The 15422-nt window shown below is 32.5% G+C and overlaps 1 protein-coding gene across 1 annotated transcript; it reads right to left on the minus strand.

Annotated features, from left to right (window-relative positions):
- Positions 1-1464: 1464 nt before the first annotated feature.
- Positions 1465-15131, minus strand: LOC135834549 (uncharacterized). The gene is made up of 3 exons (XM_065348477.1): positions 14823-15131; positions 6555-6711; positions 1465-6336 (listed from the first exon to the last, which is right to left on the minus strand). Exons 1-3 carry the CDS (start codon positions 14971-14973, stop codon positions 5817-5819), a joined length of 828 nt encoding a protein of 275 aa, XP_065204549.1. The 5' UTR covers positions 14974-15131; the 3' UTR covers positions 1465-5816.
- Between the last annotated feature and the right edge of the window lie 291 nt (positions 15132-15422).

Raw genomic sequence — 15422 nt, forward strand, 5'->3', positions numbered from 1 at the left:
GTTATGGGAGTTGCAGACCTTGCTCCTTCGGTCTTTTTGAAATTTGTGGTCTCGTTTAAGGTATAGGCACTACTTTTTAAGAAATTTTTAAACGATACTTGTAAAAAACATACCTACTTATCTATTTGAATTTTCATCAGAAAGTACCTTAAAATTTTTCAATAAAAAAAATACTTGTTTTAGTTTTCAGATTTTTTTTAACATAGAGAAATAAATTTACCTACGAATTTCTACAAAAATAAAAAAAAATCCGCCATTTTCTTCAACCAGTTTTAAGTCTTTCGTCAATCAAGGCGCCATTATGGCAGCCCCTTGCTGGCTTTAAACACCTGAATAACCAAGTCCAGTTGGTTTTACAAAATAATCCATTTAATTTGAAAAATCACTTCAACACAGAGGTGTTTTTAAAAACACGTTCTCAATACATACCTACCAACCTATAATAATTCTAACAATAGACTTTTTGGGGCACCAGCCATATGTTCATTCTGCCCACACCTTCGATTATCAATATCGTCCCATTGTGTATCTCTGTGACTTATCATTAAATCAAACGTATTCGATCAATCATTTCCTACTCTCATTCTTACACTATAAATAGTAACCTCATGCACCAGACACACATGACAATTCGAATACAAAACCATTCTTTACTACATACATTGAAAAAGAAAAACACGGGGCAGTTGCCACGAGCCACCAACTGACTCTATTCGAAGGAACGAAGGAACCACATAAACAATCATTTTTCTACACATACGACACGTTCTCAGAATGAAACACATTTAGATATTGGCCCAATGTTGTCAGAATTTTTCGATAATACAAATACACGACTATCGTCAGACCTACCTTTACACATAAAAATCGACCACCAGCAATTCCAGATCTAAGCTGGTTATAGTTGTACTTGTATATTTTTGCCACAGTGTATATTTTTCAATCGCCCATTAGCCTTTTTCATTTATAGAATTTTAAACGGAGCCGCGATTTAATTGACCCGTGTTTTTAAAATTGCTACATCGCTGTCCCATTTACAAGTTTGAACATACAAATTATGCGACATTACTCACGAATACTTATACCACACTGGCAGGGTATTTCAAGTTGGAAAAAAACACCCTGCCTTATGTGCCAGGTACGAATAAATTACATACAAAGTATCTCTTATTGCTTTTAACGTTTTCTAGATAAGAGCAAGATTTATTAGTCGAATGTTTCCACAGTTTGTTGTCGAGTTCAGGTAGGTACTCCTTCAAATACATTTTTTTAATAATTTTAAAACGCGCGCAAATCAACTCTCCCAGAGCTCTCTCTTATCGCACTTTAACCATTCTACACCTGAATAAATTTCCCCACCAGTCGAGTTGGCGTCAATTTGGTAGAAACTTTTTTTTCACGACCATTCACCTACACCATAACCTATTCAAAAAAGTCGTCGAGAGCATAAAAAAATATCTTCAATTGATATTCAAAACGAGATCACTTTATTTTAAATTATTTATAAACGTCATTCTATGTAGTATAAACTTAGGTATAAATTCGAGTACTTGAAAAGAAAATAGTTTCGAGATAATTTCGAAACGATAAAAAAAGAAAACTCGAGTGATATATCTAATTGATTTACATTACCGAAAGGAAAAAAAAAACTTAACCGTTCAGTTTTTCAAAGTATACATTACGTGGTAAAATTTCCACCACAAGTGTCATACTTAAAATAATCAGCAAACATACACGTTGCTCGTTACAAATTGAAAAAAAGAAAAATTAAAGAATGAAAAAGAAATAACCGAGTTGAAAAATACGACCGTAATATTTTTAAAGAATAAATTATAAAACACATATTTGCACAGCGCATGTTTAAAATAAATATGTTAATTATCTGCTTTCTGCACAAGACTGGAAAACCAGCAACGAAATATAGAGAGAGGTATACCGAATATGACGGGCTAGAGGAAATTATTATAACACTTTGACATATGCGAACAATAAGGTCCTTGAGCACTGTCAGTACCATCGAGTTGAAAATTTTTATTTTCAGTTTACCACACAATATCGTATACATAATACTCCTCGTAAAACAAAAGTTGACAACTTCAATTTACTATACAATAACACTCGAACGTGTTTGATATTTCAAAAATTAAGTCAACGATGACGTGCGAACTTTCATGATTGATTTGCTAATTGAATTTTTGAGACGGGGTACTCGAATATGAAAAATACGATAATTCCGAGCACCTATTAATTAATAATGTAGATAACATGAAGGATCAACAGATCAATTTTTTTCAAGACTCTTGTGTGGATTAGCAACTAACAGTTCATAAGGAAAGTTCCTGTTTCGATGGTGATTAGTGTAATCGCTGAGTAAATATAATGTGACGTTTGGAAAAACTAATCGAATGATATGGGTCGAGAAAACGATAACCTATCTTTTTCCTTGCCTAATTATACTTCAATTTTGACTTTTGTCTGCCTGAATTGGAAAGTTTCAATTTTTATGAAATTTGAAACGGAAAAATATGGAAATGGGTGGTGGGGGGGCAGGGCAGACTTACACGAGTGTATTCCGAACGTGTAGCTAGGAACATCACTAGCTTTTTTGGCAGTTAAGAACAAAAAAAATGGGATTTTTTTCACAGTTTTCACAAAAAAGTAAAATTTTTGCAATTTTTACAAAAAAAAAAAAATTTCTGACGTCAAAAAATTCTAAAAATTTTAATAAAAAAAGGAAGAAGGTTTTTTTTGATTTTGGTAAAAAAAAAGAAGATTTTTTTGGCATTTTTGACAAAGCATGAATCTGTATCAAAGTTTTAAGAAAAAAAGTAGATGCAATTTTTCTCAATTTTAAAGCAACACTTTTTGGAAGTTTTGACTACAAAAAGGAGCTTTCTGCTATTTTGGTAAACAATTAGGACTTTTTGGGAATTTTGACAAAATGCAGTTTTTACATAAAAGAAGAACAATTTCAGAAGAAAAAAAGTACATACTCGCCTAGAATTTTGGTAATCTTGCAAAATAAAATTTTTTAAATCCAATTTTCACAAAGCATATTTTTTTGACAAAAAAAAGCAAGTCTTACTGGAAGTTTTGACCAAAAAAAGGAAGGCTTCCAGCAACTGTGGTAAAAACACAAGACTTTTTGGCAATTTGGACAAAACAGGGGTCTTTTCCGAAGTTTTACAAAAAAATACCTAAGATTTTTGGCAATTCCGTAAAAAAAATTTGATTTTAAGGTACCTACTTGTATTCAAAACTGTTTTTAGCAGATTTTTTGTGACAAAAAGTCAAGACTTTCTGAAAATTTCGACCAAAAAAATTAGGATTTTCTGCAATTCTGTTGGAAAAATCAAGACTTTTAGACAATTCTGAAAACACAGGGGTCTTTTTTATGACTTTTTCAATAGTAGAATTTTTCACAATTTTGACGACAAAATAAGGATTTTATGGTACCTACTTGAGATAAGAACTTGATTTTTTGCAATTTTGGCAAAAACAGATTTTTTGTGACAAAAAAGCAGAGATTTTTTGTGACAAAAAAAGCAGAGATTTTTTGTGACAAAAAAGCAGAAATTTTTTGTGACAAAAAAGCAGAGATTTTTTGTGACAAAAAAGCAGAGATTTTTTGTGACAAAAAAGCAGAGATTTTTTGTGACAAAAAAGCAGAGATTTTTTGTGACAAAAAAGCAGAAATTTTTTTTGACAAAAAAGCAGAGATTTTTTGTGACAAAAAAGCAGAGATTTTTTGTGACAAAAAAGGTCACGATTTTTTGTGACAAAAAAGTCAAGATTTTTTGAAAATTTTAAACCAGAAAGAAAAATAATTCTTTGCAATTTTGGTAAAAAAAACGAGACTTTTCGACAATTCTTACAACACATGGATCTTTTTTTAATAATTTTTTTTCTAAGGAGAATTTCCCACAATTTTGACAAAAAAATAAGGATTTTTTGGTAGGTACTTGAGATGAAATTTGATTTTTTGCAGTTTTGCTTTTGATAAGAAGCTGATTTTTTTACTACAAAAAAATCAAGATTTTTCGAAAATTTTTAACCAAAAAGAAAATGAGTTTTTTGCAATCTTGGTGAAAAATTAAAGACTTCTCAGGAATTTTCGACAAAATATGGGTCTTTTTCACAGTTTGGACAAAAAATAGGATTTTTTTGGAAATTTTTGCAAAAAAAGGTACCATAAGATTTTTTAACCAATTTTATTTAAAAAACTGAATTTTTTGGACAGTTTTGACAATAAAACAAGGAGAGTTCTGCCAATTTCAAAGAAAAAGAACCAGTCGTTTAGATAATTTTTACTTATAGGAGTATGTAAAAAAAGTTTTCTTGGCAATTTAAGTTAAAAAAAGTGAATACGATTTTCATACAATTTTGGAGGGAAAAAACCAAGACTTTCCAGGAAACTTGACGGAAAAAACATGTCTTTTTCAGTATTTTGGCAAAAAAAAATGTTTGTTGTCAGATTCTGTAAATTTGGGAATAATGGGATTCATATAACAGACCTTTTTTCCAGGAAATTAAATTTCCAATAAAATAGTTTCTTTGCACATTTTTGGTATCTTTGATCAATTTGAGTTTTGAAACGAAACTGGATGAACAATTTTTTCGCTATTTTTTTTTTAAACATTAAAATATTTTCTTACATTTTTAAAACTACAAAAAATGTGCAAAAGACTTTTGTTTTGTTGTGAATTAAATTTCCTAAAAAAAATTAGGAAATACAATATAATTGAAATTGAATTGAATTGATTTGAATTTTCAAATGAAGATGAATACATTTTTTCCCTCCCCCTCCCCTCCAATCAAAACATTATCTTCTGCAGTTTTGGAGATATTGAAAATGACCAAAGGACCTTCCTTTTTTTTTTTTGGTAACCTTATTCTTATAATTAAAGTGAATAATTGATCAATTTTTTTCATCAAAAGGAGAATGGATGAATTTTTTTCATTCTTTGCGCTAAAGCCCTCTTCAGTAGGTAGTAAATTCAATCATTGCATGCAAAAAAAAATTTATACATAATTTTGGTGTCTTTGAAATTGAACGAGATACATTGACTTGAATTCAAAAGTGAAGATAGGTAATTTTTTTCCAAATCAAAATATCATTCCTTTTAGCTTTGAAGATACCGAAAATTTTCAAAGGGCTTTTATCGTCTAAAAGTTGAATTTCCGGAGATTTCAAAACAGAAAGACGTGTACTTTTCCATATCAATTTCTTTGAAATTTTCCAATAATACCCTCATTGTGTAAATTGAAGATGAAAAAAGAAAAATAATGACCTTTTTTTGTTTGGACCGAGCTACACCTTCATTTATACACTAGTTCGAGTTTGCCATTACCCCCCCCCCCCTTCAGCGGTTCAAGTTCTCCCGCCTTCCTTATGGCCGATTCAGTCAAAATGAAGTATGAGAAATATGCTGTGGCTCAATGGAACAGCTGAATACAAATATGGTAGAGTGAGTATAGTCTAAGATGATAGAAAACTTACAATTTCGAATTTCAAAATAAGTTACTTATCATTAAAAATATGAAACACTTGGTAAGACAAGACCATACACTTCTGAGCACTCGTACAATACAAATGTTCCATCTACTTTGTAAAAAAAAATCATCCTATAACTAATTTTATCGGACCAGAAACAAACTATAAGATATAACTGAGAAAACTCAACATCGTAGTCATATAACTTAAAACATAAGTAATCAAAACAATTGGTACGATAAAGATAAAAAAGAAGATCACACGAAACTTAGAGACTACTAAAAATAAACAAATCGTACTCGTATAATACGTACCCTCATCATTACGACTTGGTCCTTCGAGATTTCTCTTTGCCCGAAGAGTCAGCTTCATTTATATCCTGACTAAGGTCAATTCTGACATTCGCGATGCTCATCTTATCATACCTACAAGTACTCGGGCTCGTACTTTCGGACGAATCGACCTTGAATTCGGCACCTTTATCGTTCAACTCGTCCAATTCAGCGAGGCCCATCAACTCGCTAATCTTCATTTTGACTTGGATTTGCCTCCGCTGGGAGAGATTCTTCAAAGTTTTAGCGTAACTCAAGAAAAGCAAATCGGTCGCGTCGAGGTTCGGGTCAACGGTAGCGTTCTCAACGACGTAATCTTTGGGGTAATAAGTATCGCATTCTTGGACTTGCTCAGCATTGAACCAGACATCTTCGGTGAGTTTTCGTTTACGAGGAGTTCCCTCGTCGGGAGATTCGGTTTCGTTGAAACTTGACGTCTCTCCGTAGACTGATTCGACTACCTCGATTAACGATGTTTCCGGGTTGTCTACGGTTTTACTCGAGTTTTTGCTGGAAAATTCCATATCAATAAGGTACAAATTAGGGCGATGAAGGGCAGAGGGGAGCGTCGATCGAGAATATGCAATTTGTAAATTATGGAGAAAAATTCAAAATATTTCTAGGTAGGTATTCGAATAAACAATTTTTGAGAGGTCGTAAAATAGAATAGATTTTGCGGTTAGAAAATCTATTAATTAATGAAATGTGGTGGATTTAGAGATACTTACTGCTTATTGCCTCCGAGAAATTTTTTCAGGAATGACATCTGTTCAACCCACTGCCAGTTTCGGTATTTTTTATACGCAGGTTCTGCAGATTGCAATGATTTCAGATGTTTCACGTACGAGTCTCTGATATTCCGCCATTTCGTTTGGGCTGATTTGCCTGTAACAGAAAATTGTTCATTTGAATGAAATAGCTTATTATTTATTATATATTTTAATGAAGAAAATATTTTTTTAGATTGTCATAATAATCGACATGGTTGTAGGATCAGTCATAGGTAAGGATAAATGACGAAAAAGGTGCTCGAATCTCACATTTATTTTTATCTTTTTTCAATTCACTAATTTATGAATCAATTCGTTCGCGAATGATTCATCAAAAACTATTCAATTCATTCGTGAACGATTCGCCAAAAATTAATTAAATGAATCGATTCGTTCGCGAATGATTCGCTAAAAATTATTTAATTCGTTTGCGAACGAGTCACCAAAAATTATTCAATTCGTTCGTGAACAATTCCCCAAAAATTTAATAAATCAATCGAGTTGTTCGTGAATAACTCACTAAAATTTATTCAATTCGTTCGCGAAAGATTCACTGAAAATTATTTAACTCGATCGCGAATGATTCACCAAAAATTGAACAATTTGGTTGTGAACGATTCACCAAAAATTAATTAAATGAATCGATTCGTTCACGAATGAATCAGTTATACAAATCAATTCATTCTTGAATGACTCTCCAAAAATTAATTAAAGGAATCGATTCGTTCGCGAATGACTCTCCAAAAATTATTCAATTCGTTCGCGAATGGTTCGCTAAAAATTATTTAATTCGTTCGCGAACGAGTCGCCAAAAATTATTCAATTCGTTCGTGAACAATTTCCCAAAAATTTAATAAATCAATCGAGTTGTTCGTGAATAACTCACTAAAATTTATTCAATTCGTTCGCGAATGACTCACCAAAAATTATTCAATTCGTTCGTGAACGATTCCCCAAAAATTTATTGAATGAATCGATTTGTTCGCGAATGAATCACTTATACAAATCAATTTGTTCGCGAAAGATTCACTGAAAATTATTTAACTCGATCGCGAATGATTCACCAAAAATTAATTAAATGAATCGATTCGTTCGCGAATGAATCAGTTATACAAATCAATTCATTCTTGAATGACTCTTCAAAAATTAATTATAGGAATCAATTCGTTTGCGATGAATCACTCATACAAATCAAGTCGTTCGCGAATGACTCTCCAAAAATTATTCAATTCGTTCGTGAATGATTCACCAAATATTATTCAATTCGTTCGTGCACGATTCCCAAAAATAATTTAAATGAATCGATTCGTTCGTGAATGATTCACTAAAAGTTATTCAATTGGTTCGTGAACGATTCCCTAAAAATCAATCAAATGAATCAATTCGTTTGTGAATGATTCACCAAAAATTATTCAATTCATTTGTGAATGATTCATCAAATATCATTCAATCCGTTCGTGAACGATTCCCAAAAATTATTCAAATGAATCGATTCCTTCGCGAATGATTCACTAAAAGTTATTCAATTCGTTCGTGAACGATTCCCAAAAATTATTAAAATGAATCGCTTCGTTTGTGAATGATTCACCAAAAATTATTCAATTCATTTGTGAATGATTCACCAAATATCATTCAATCCGTTCGTGAACGATTCCCAAAAATTATTCAAATGAATCGATTCCTTCGCGAATGATTCACTAAAAGTTATTCAATTCGTTCGTGAATGATTCGCCAAAAATTAATTAAATGAATCGATTCGTTCGCCAATAATTCATTGACAATTAATCAATTCGTTCGAAAATGATTCACTTACGTATAAATCAGTCATTTTTGTTCAATCACCAATCGTTCGTGAATGATTCGATTCGAATGTAAACGGATCGATTTCTATACAAATGTTTCACAAAAAGTGAATCAATTCATTCGTAAAAGATTTTTTTTGGCGAAAAGTCGATCTTTTCACGCATAATGCACGAGTGTTTTTCCTCACTAACTTGAATATTTGGCATTTGGAAGGAGTGATGGGGATGTTGAGTTCTAATACCGAAATTTTCAATAAAATTGTGAGCTTTCTGATTTCCGCTCGAAATGTCTCAAAATGTAGCCTTCAAGAAACAAACTCACCCACCAGTAAGGTAGGTAGGTCAGAAATTCTATGCTACATTTTCTCTCAATCTTTCCCTTACATAAGTAAGTATGTACTTCTCAATCACTCTTCACTCAGCCACCAACCAATTTTCATAATTATTTTTTTTTTTTCAATCAAAGCATTAAGTCCCATAATACAACATCTATAAGAAAGAAAATCTCAATAACCGAAATGAAAAATTCAGGATCCTATTTAAGTAGTATTTTTTGAGATTAAATGTTTCGAAAAAAAGTTCCTGAAATCTAATCCAAGATAATTATAAGTTGAGTTTTGAGTTTGATGATGAATGATGGTAAAATTGATAAGAGGATATTTATAGCTTCGTCTAAACATTTTTCTTTGAATGAAATATCAGTCACAATCATGTATCTATTAACTTCTTGAATTGATCAAAGATACTCAAACTCGTTAAAATATTTACGAATCCCATACCTAATGAGTATTACTAAGTACTTGTGTATTTTCAATGTATACCTATCAAAAACTTTGCCAATCGTAATCCACATGGGTAAGTAAGCGCGAGTACTAACTTGAAAGCAGTGGCGAAGAAAACAGCAAAAAATGAAAAAGAGGTTTTTGTTCATACGTTATCATATAACAATGTTCGAATACCTATCTACTCGTACTCTACACATTTAGCAAAAAATTTCGAAGAAATAGCCATACTATCACAGATAAGTAAAATTATCGGCTATACTGATAAGATAATAAGTATATGTAACTTGTTAAAAATATAAAAAGAAATACAACATCCACCCAGTCATGTGTTCAAAGGCATAACTATGACTATGAATGAGTCAAGTCATAACAACGTGAAGAATGCTTTTGTTCTCAGTTCTCACATGTAGAACCGCTGATTCATCGAAATTGAGTAATTTGCAGATACATATCTATGGGAAATATTTTATCACTGAAGCTTTGAGAATTCAAACGAGTATAATAGAGATTTAGACAAAACATATTATTGAATTCTGAGAAACTATAGAACAAAATGGTGGAAGGCACACGTGTTCAAAATGAAAGATTCCCAGACATGTGAATACCTACTCGTATCAATTGAGGGTGAAAAAGAACAGAGCTGTAGCTCCTAAATCACTTTTTTGAAGACTTGGTGGGTTCTTCTCAGATTTGCAGTTGTGGGGCTCACAATATGTTCGTAATATATAGATACTGGGATAAGATGATTTTTTTTTCAAGCAATGCTTAACTTATAGTAGGTAGTGAATGAAAAGCTAAAAAAAAACCATTCACGATACCTACATATCACTTTCTGATTCCTCCTGAAACCCTACAATGAAAAAATTTGGATACTTTATTAGAGATCCAAATTTAATACCCACCCAAATAATGTACGTCGGTACATAATACCCGAGTACCTATCTAGGAAGATAGGTACACATAAATACATATTATTTTTCATTAACCACGTGACGTAGGTACACAGCACATATGTTCAAATATTTCATGATGATTTGTGACTGTTCGGTACGATTTGAATAAAAATAGAAAAAATAAAACTCACTTTTATCATCAAAATGGATGCCCGAATACATTAGGCACGTACAGATATGTATTTTAAGGCCGAAGAGTCATTGCGAAATTTGTTTTACCCATAATAACTGTCCTATTAGTCGTATTTATTGCATCATTTTGAAGAATAATTTCCAATTTAAAATTTAGTTTATATTCTCTAGAAAAATTTACTATGATGCCTTAGTTCTACTATACTGCATTGAAAAAAATTCCCCGAAGTTCTAGTCCTTTCCCTTCCCCACAACTTGAAATCAATAAAGCCTGGAAGCCCCCCACCCCTCCAAATGCTCTTGAAAAATTGACATTTTCAGATCACATTTAAATTTTCAGATTATGTTCATTTTCATTGGAAAAAAACTATTTTAATATTTTGCACCCCCCCCCCCCAACGTTGTTAAAAATGGAACTTAGTATTATAAAGTTGACATTTTCACATTTTGCATTATAGTAATTTTTGGATTCGGTGAATTTCCAATTAAAAAAAAGCACCAAACATTAGATTTACTTATTCATTGGTTTTGCCCCCCCCCCACCCCACCACAAATCACGAAAAAGGGGAACTTGAGCCAGACATTTACCCGACTTCAAATCATTTAATTTTTTGATTTTGTTGAACTTTGTTGACCTCAAAAGTAAGTATAAAGACTGAAGATGTTTGAGACACCAAGTAAGAAAGATTTTTTCCTAAAAAGGAGTTTATTTAAAAGGATTACTTTTCAAAAATTTTTTACGAACTCGAATTTTTAATTTTTTAGGCAAAATTATTTAGGCCAACTTTATGAGGGGGGGGCTCAATACAAGGGGATCAACATGTTCAGGGAACCCAGGAGGACAGTTCATTCTCAAAGGAAGGTTATTTCAGAAGAATTCTGATTCAAAAAATGTAAAATTTTCAAAATTGTTTATCAACCTTGAATCATTTCATTAAATAATATGTAAGTATATTATGAGAAATTTTTGGAAAAATGAAAAATTTTTAAATTATTCTATTTTTACATGGATATAATACAACAACATCAGGAGGCAAGAGCATTTTAAAAAGCGACACTTCAAAATGGGGGTCAGCCAAACATTTTTGAAACCTCTGAAATTGTTTTGACATTTTAAGTACATAGGTACACACAACAGACTAGGATTTCTATCGCACTATTCCCATACAAATACGCATTCAAAAAAATCATATTTTCATTTCTTTTGTGTGCATGGGGAAACAATTAAAAAGTTCATTTGGGTGCATTCTGAGATGTATTTGCGAGTGCCCAGACCTGCTCTCTTGATTTCCTCTCTTCTGGTAAATTCTAATTTCATCAATCATAGTTTTGAGTAGGTATGCTTGATTTTTTTTAAGTTCTCAATAAAGTCAGACTTATGTGAAAGTTTACTTCAGTATAGGAATATTTTTTGGTGAGGTAACTCACAGAGTCAGAAATTGGTAATTTTTTCAAGGTTTTTAAATACATATCTGACACGATGAATACAATACCTACCTACAATAAATTGTTAATCATTTTTGGACAAAAATGATGAAATTGACATAAAAGTCAATAATTTTTGGAAAAATTGAACTGAATTGAATTTTTGAAAAATGATTTCTGTAAAATAACGAGCATGATGATGAATTTCTATTGGTTCAAAGCACACACTGCAAATCCCTATATGATCAAACCATAAGTATATGCAGGGAAATCAAATTAAGTAGGTATATAATTTTTATTCCCAGGGATCATCTTCAAGAGCAGTTTTAATATTTAATCAGTTACAATTCTAGTACCCTCTAGATACATTTCAGGCACGAATCTGAGTCCCTTCGGGGTCCTCATAATTTTACCCTCTCCCCTTCAGAATCTTCCTTCTCCTGCTTTTTCTCAAGTTTAGATATTTAAATGCTATAGTTGTGCAATTGATTTTTGTTTTTGCTGTTTTATTCAATTTCGCAAAAAATAATTCAAATTGACAGCAACAAAACTGGACGTTTTTTGGGAGGAGGGGAGGGCGACTGAAAATTTGCCGATCGGTATGAGAAAAAAATACCAATTTTGTCGAATAAAATGAAGAGTTTCTAAAATGAAATAGGAAATGAAATGACAATTTCGCAAATTAATATTATTATTTTCCCTTCTGAATTTATGGAAGTTCAAAAACCTGAAATTCTTTTAGTTTACGAACGAGATAAAAATTGACCCAAGAGAAATAAGGAAAAACCGTTCAAAAAATCCGTATTTCAAGAGGTAAAAAACAATTTATTTTTTAAATTTGTTCATTTTTTTGGCTCCAAAATTTTAGAATTTGAATATCGATTTTTTGAAAAATTCAATTTTGAAAATGAAAAGTGAACAGACCAGAGCGAAGCAAGTGCAAAAGCTTGTTTCGAAAATTGAAAAAAAACAATATTTTTCAAGCGAAAAGTGTATGTATTCTTTTTGGTTTAGACGTTTTTTAAAATTTGGATGGCAAATTTTTTCAAAGTTCAATTTGAAGAAAAAGAACACAGAAGCCCAATTTAAGCTAGGGCAAAATCTTTCCAAAATTCGTGTTTCGAGAAGCAAAAAAAAATGTTTTTTGTGATTAGTCGTATTTTTTTTACTCTCCAATTTTAGAATTTGAATAATAATAATACCTAATACCTAACACCCAAGTAAGTAATTAAAATTTTCAATATCTAAACAAAAGACAACCAAACAGGGCAGAGTGACGTAAGGGCAAAATCTTGCAAAAATATATGTTTAGAAAAAATAAAAATATTATTATTTTTCAGAGAGGCCTCGGAGACCCTTCGGTATCTTGGGGCCTCTGGCGATCGTCTAGCAACATTATGGGAAGGTCCATCCCTGATAATTTTGAACGCTTTTCAAGAGCTGTGAATGTCTCAATGGAGAAGATGAAAAAAATTGAATATTTTCTGCTTAAACGATTAGAATAAAAAATAAAGGGCAATTTTTTTTTTTGGATTTTTTCAACCTTATTTTTTCTTTTTCAATGCAGTGGGGGGGGGAGGGGGAAATGGACATTTTCCATTCTGAATTCAAAGGTTCATAAAATAAATCACTAATTTTCTCTCAAAATATATAAGACAATTTTGAAAAAAAAAAAAAAAAAAAAAGGCAATAGGTAAGTTAATCAAAATCTTATCAAATTTAACCCCTTCACCACATGAATTTTGGATTATTCTGCTCGGTATTGAATCCATTCCATCAAACAATGAAATCAACCTCATCAGCTAACAATTTTTTCCACCTCAGCAATCCAATCTTTCCACTCTACGAACTGAAAAACTCGCACATCTCGCGTAACTCGTACCCAGCATACCCTCGAAAAAATTCTAAATCCGTGCAGATAATTTTTCAGCTGACATTTCCAATCGCCAATATTTACTCAGGTACATACTAAAAAAAGCAATTCAAAGAGACGAGGCAATATTTCACCCTGATGCATGGCTGGCATTGAGTATGTTTTTCAGTTTTTCACACTCAAAGACCAGCAACAACAGTACATAGTACATCGGTGGAAAAATCACATCGTTGATAAATGTATCTACAGATTTTATATTTGGCGACAAAAAGTAATTTTGAAAACTTGTTCAAACAGTTTGAACAGCGCGAGAGAGAGAAAAAAAACCTACGTGGATGAAACGATAGTACATAAATTCAACAACTAGTACACAAAAAAAAAAACGAGGAGTAAGTACATTACGCATGTGTGATGATTTTATAATGTATTATACAGGTAGAGACTAGAGAGGTAGAGAGACAGGTAGGTAGGTAGGTAGGTAGGTACTAGGTAGTATCTGTAAAACATCTCGTAAAAAAAATACATATTAATCATCCCAGACAGTCAATATCTAATACACCACATGTATCAACGCACACGTAAGTACGTATAAACGACTAAACGTAATAAAGATATAAATTGCTAAATTTTAATGTAAAAATGGAACTTCCCAACGTCATTTTTAGTCAAAACAAGGTGTATTTTAGCGAAATAATAATAAACCGAAGAATATATCCAAGTACAAATTTATATAAGGGTTTAATTTAAGAACACGATAGTTACCTATATCTAGGAAGGTACCTATCTAGGGAATGGTGAAGTTTAAACTTGAATTCGAACGCGGTAATAAACAAAGCGATAAATGGCCATAAGATAGATTCATTCGTACATTAATAAACACGTTTCGTGGATGGTAATAATCGTGTACAACTGTACACAGTGTACCATAGAGTAAGGAGAACGGATGGTAGATGGGGAGTCGAGGCAGGGAGGTACGTAAAAGAGGTGAGAGGTAACGTATTTCAACTCTTCGGTACCATACTCGTCTCTACTGGTGGAAGAAGAAATACACTTCACGTTGGGTTGGTGTAAATACATAAACTATCCACCTAATAGTGTAATACTAACATGAAGGCAGTAAGTTTATATTATAAAAATATATACAAGTAGTAACGTATTCTAAAGAGTATTTAGTTGCAGAGCACTGAGAACAGTGCGTCTCTGTGCTCTTATATAGTATAGATTATAGTAACTACACATGTTTGTGTGATACTCACCATCTGAATAATTGACTTCGGATGCGATAGCATTCCATATCTGTATCTTCTTGTAATACCTATTGTAATCCTCGTGGGCTGTATCGTACAAAGCTGGATACTGCTTTACGCAATTAATTATCTTTAAAATAATATCGTTATGATCGGCCATATTTGTTGTATGTAGTAAAACAGCGCGGAAAGAACGTACCGTACCACGATATATAGAACTGAACGGAGCGACACGAAACGCAAACGATGAAACAGCAGAGAGCCTCACAAAACAGTCGATACCGTACTGCGGTCCCGCATACCGAGCCCGAGCCAGCTGCCGGGCCGCTAACTCGCTTGGCCGTATCGTCGTACCCGTATCGACCGTACATCGCGCCCGTGAGGGGATCAGTTCGCGGTACAGTGACGTCATCACACGTCCTGAACAGCCGGCCGATCCCGTCGCGGTTGCCCGCTCCAAGGTCGCGGTCGTCATTCTTTTGTCAGTGTAGTTTTATGCTATACGTATAGTATAAGGCAGCGTACTATGCGGACTGATATTTACCTGGTATTTTTTCGTTGAAAAAATTACCATTTTGAACGATGATCTTTTGCAAAAGTATACTAGAT

The sequence above is a fragment of the Planococcus citri genome, chromosome 2, assembly GCF_950023065.1.
Source record: "Planococcus citri chromosome 2, ihPlaCitr1.1, whole genome shotgun sequence".
Lineage (NCBI taxonomy): Eukaryota > Metazoa > Arthropoda > Insecta > Hemiptera > Pseudococcidae > Planococcus > Planococcus citri.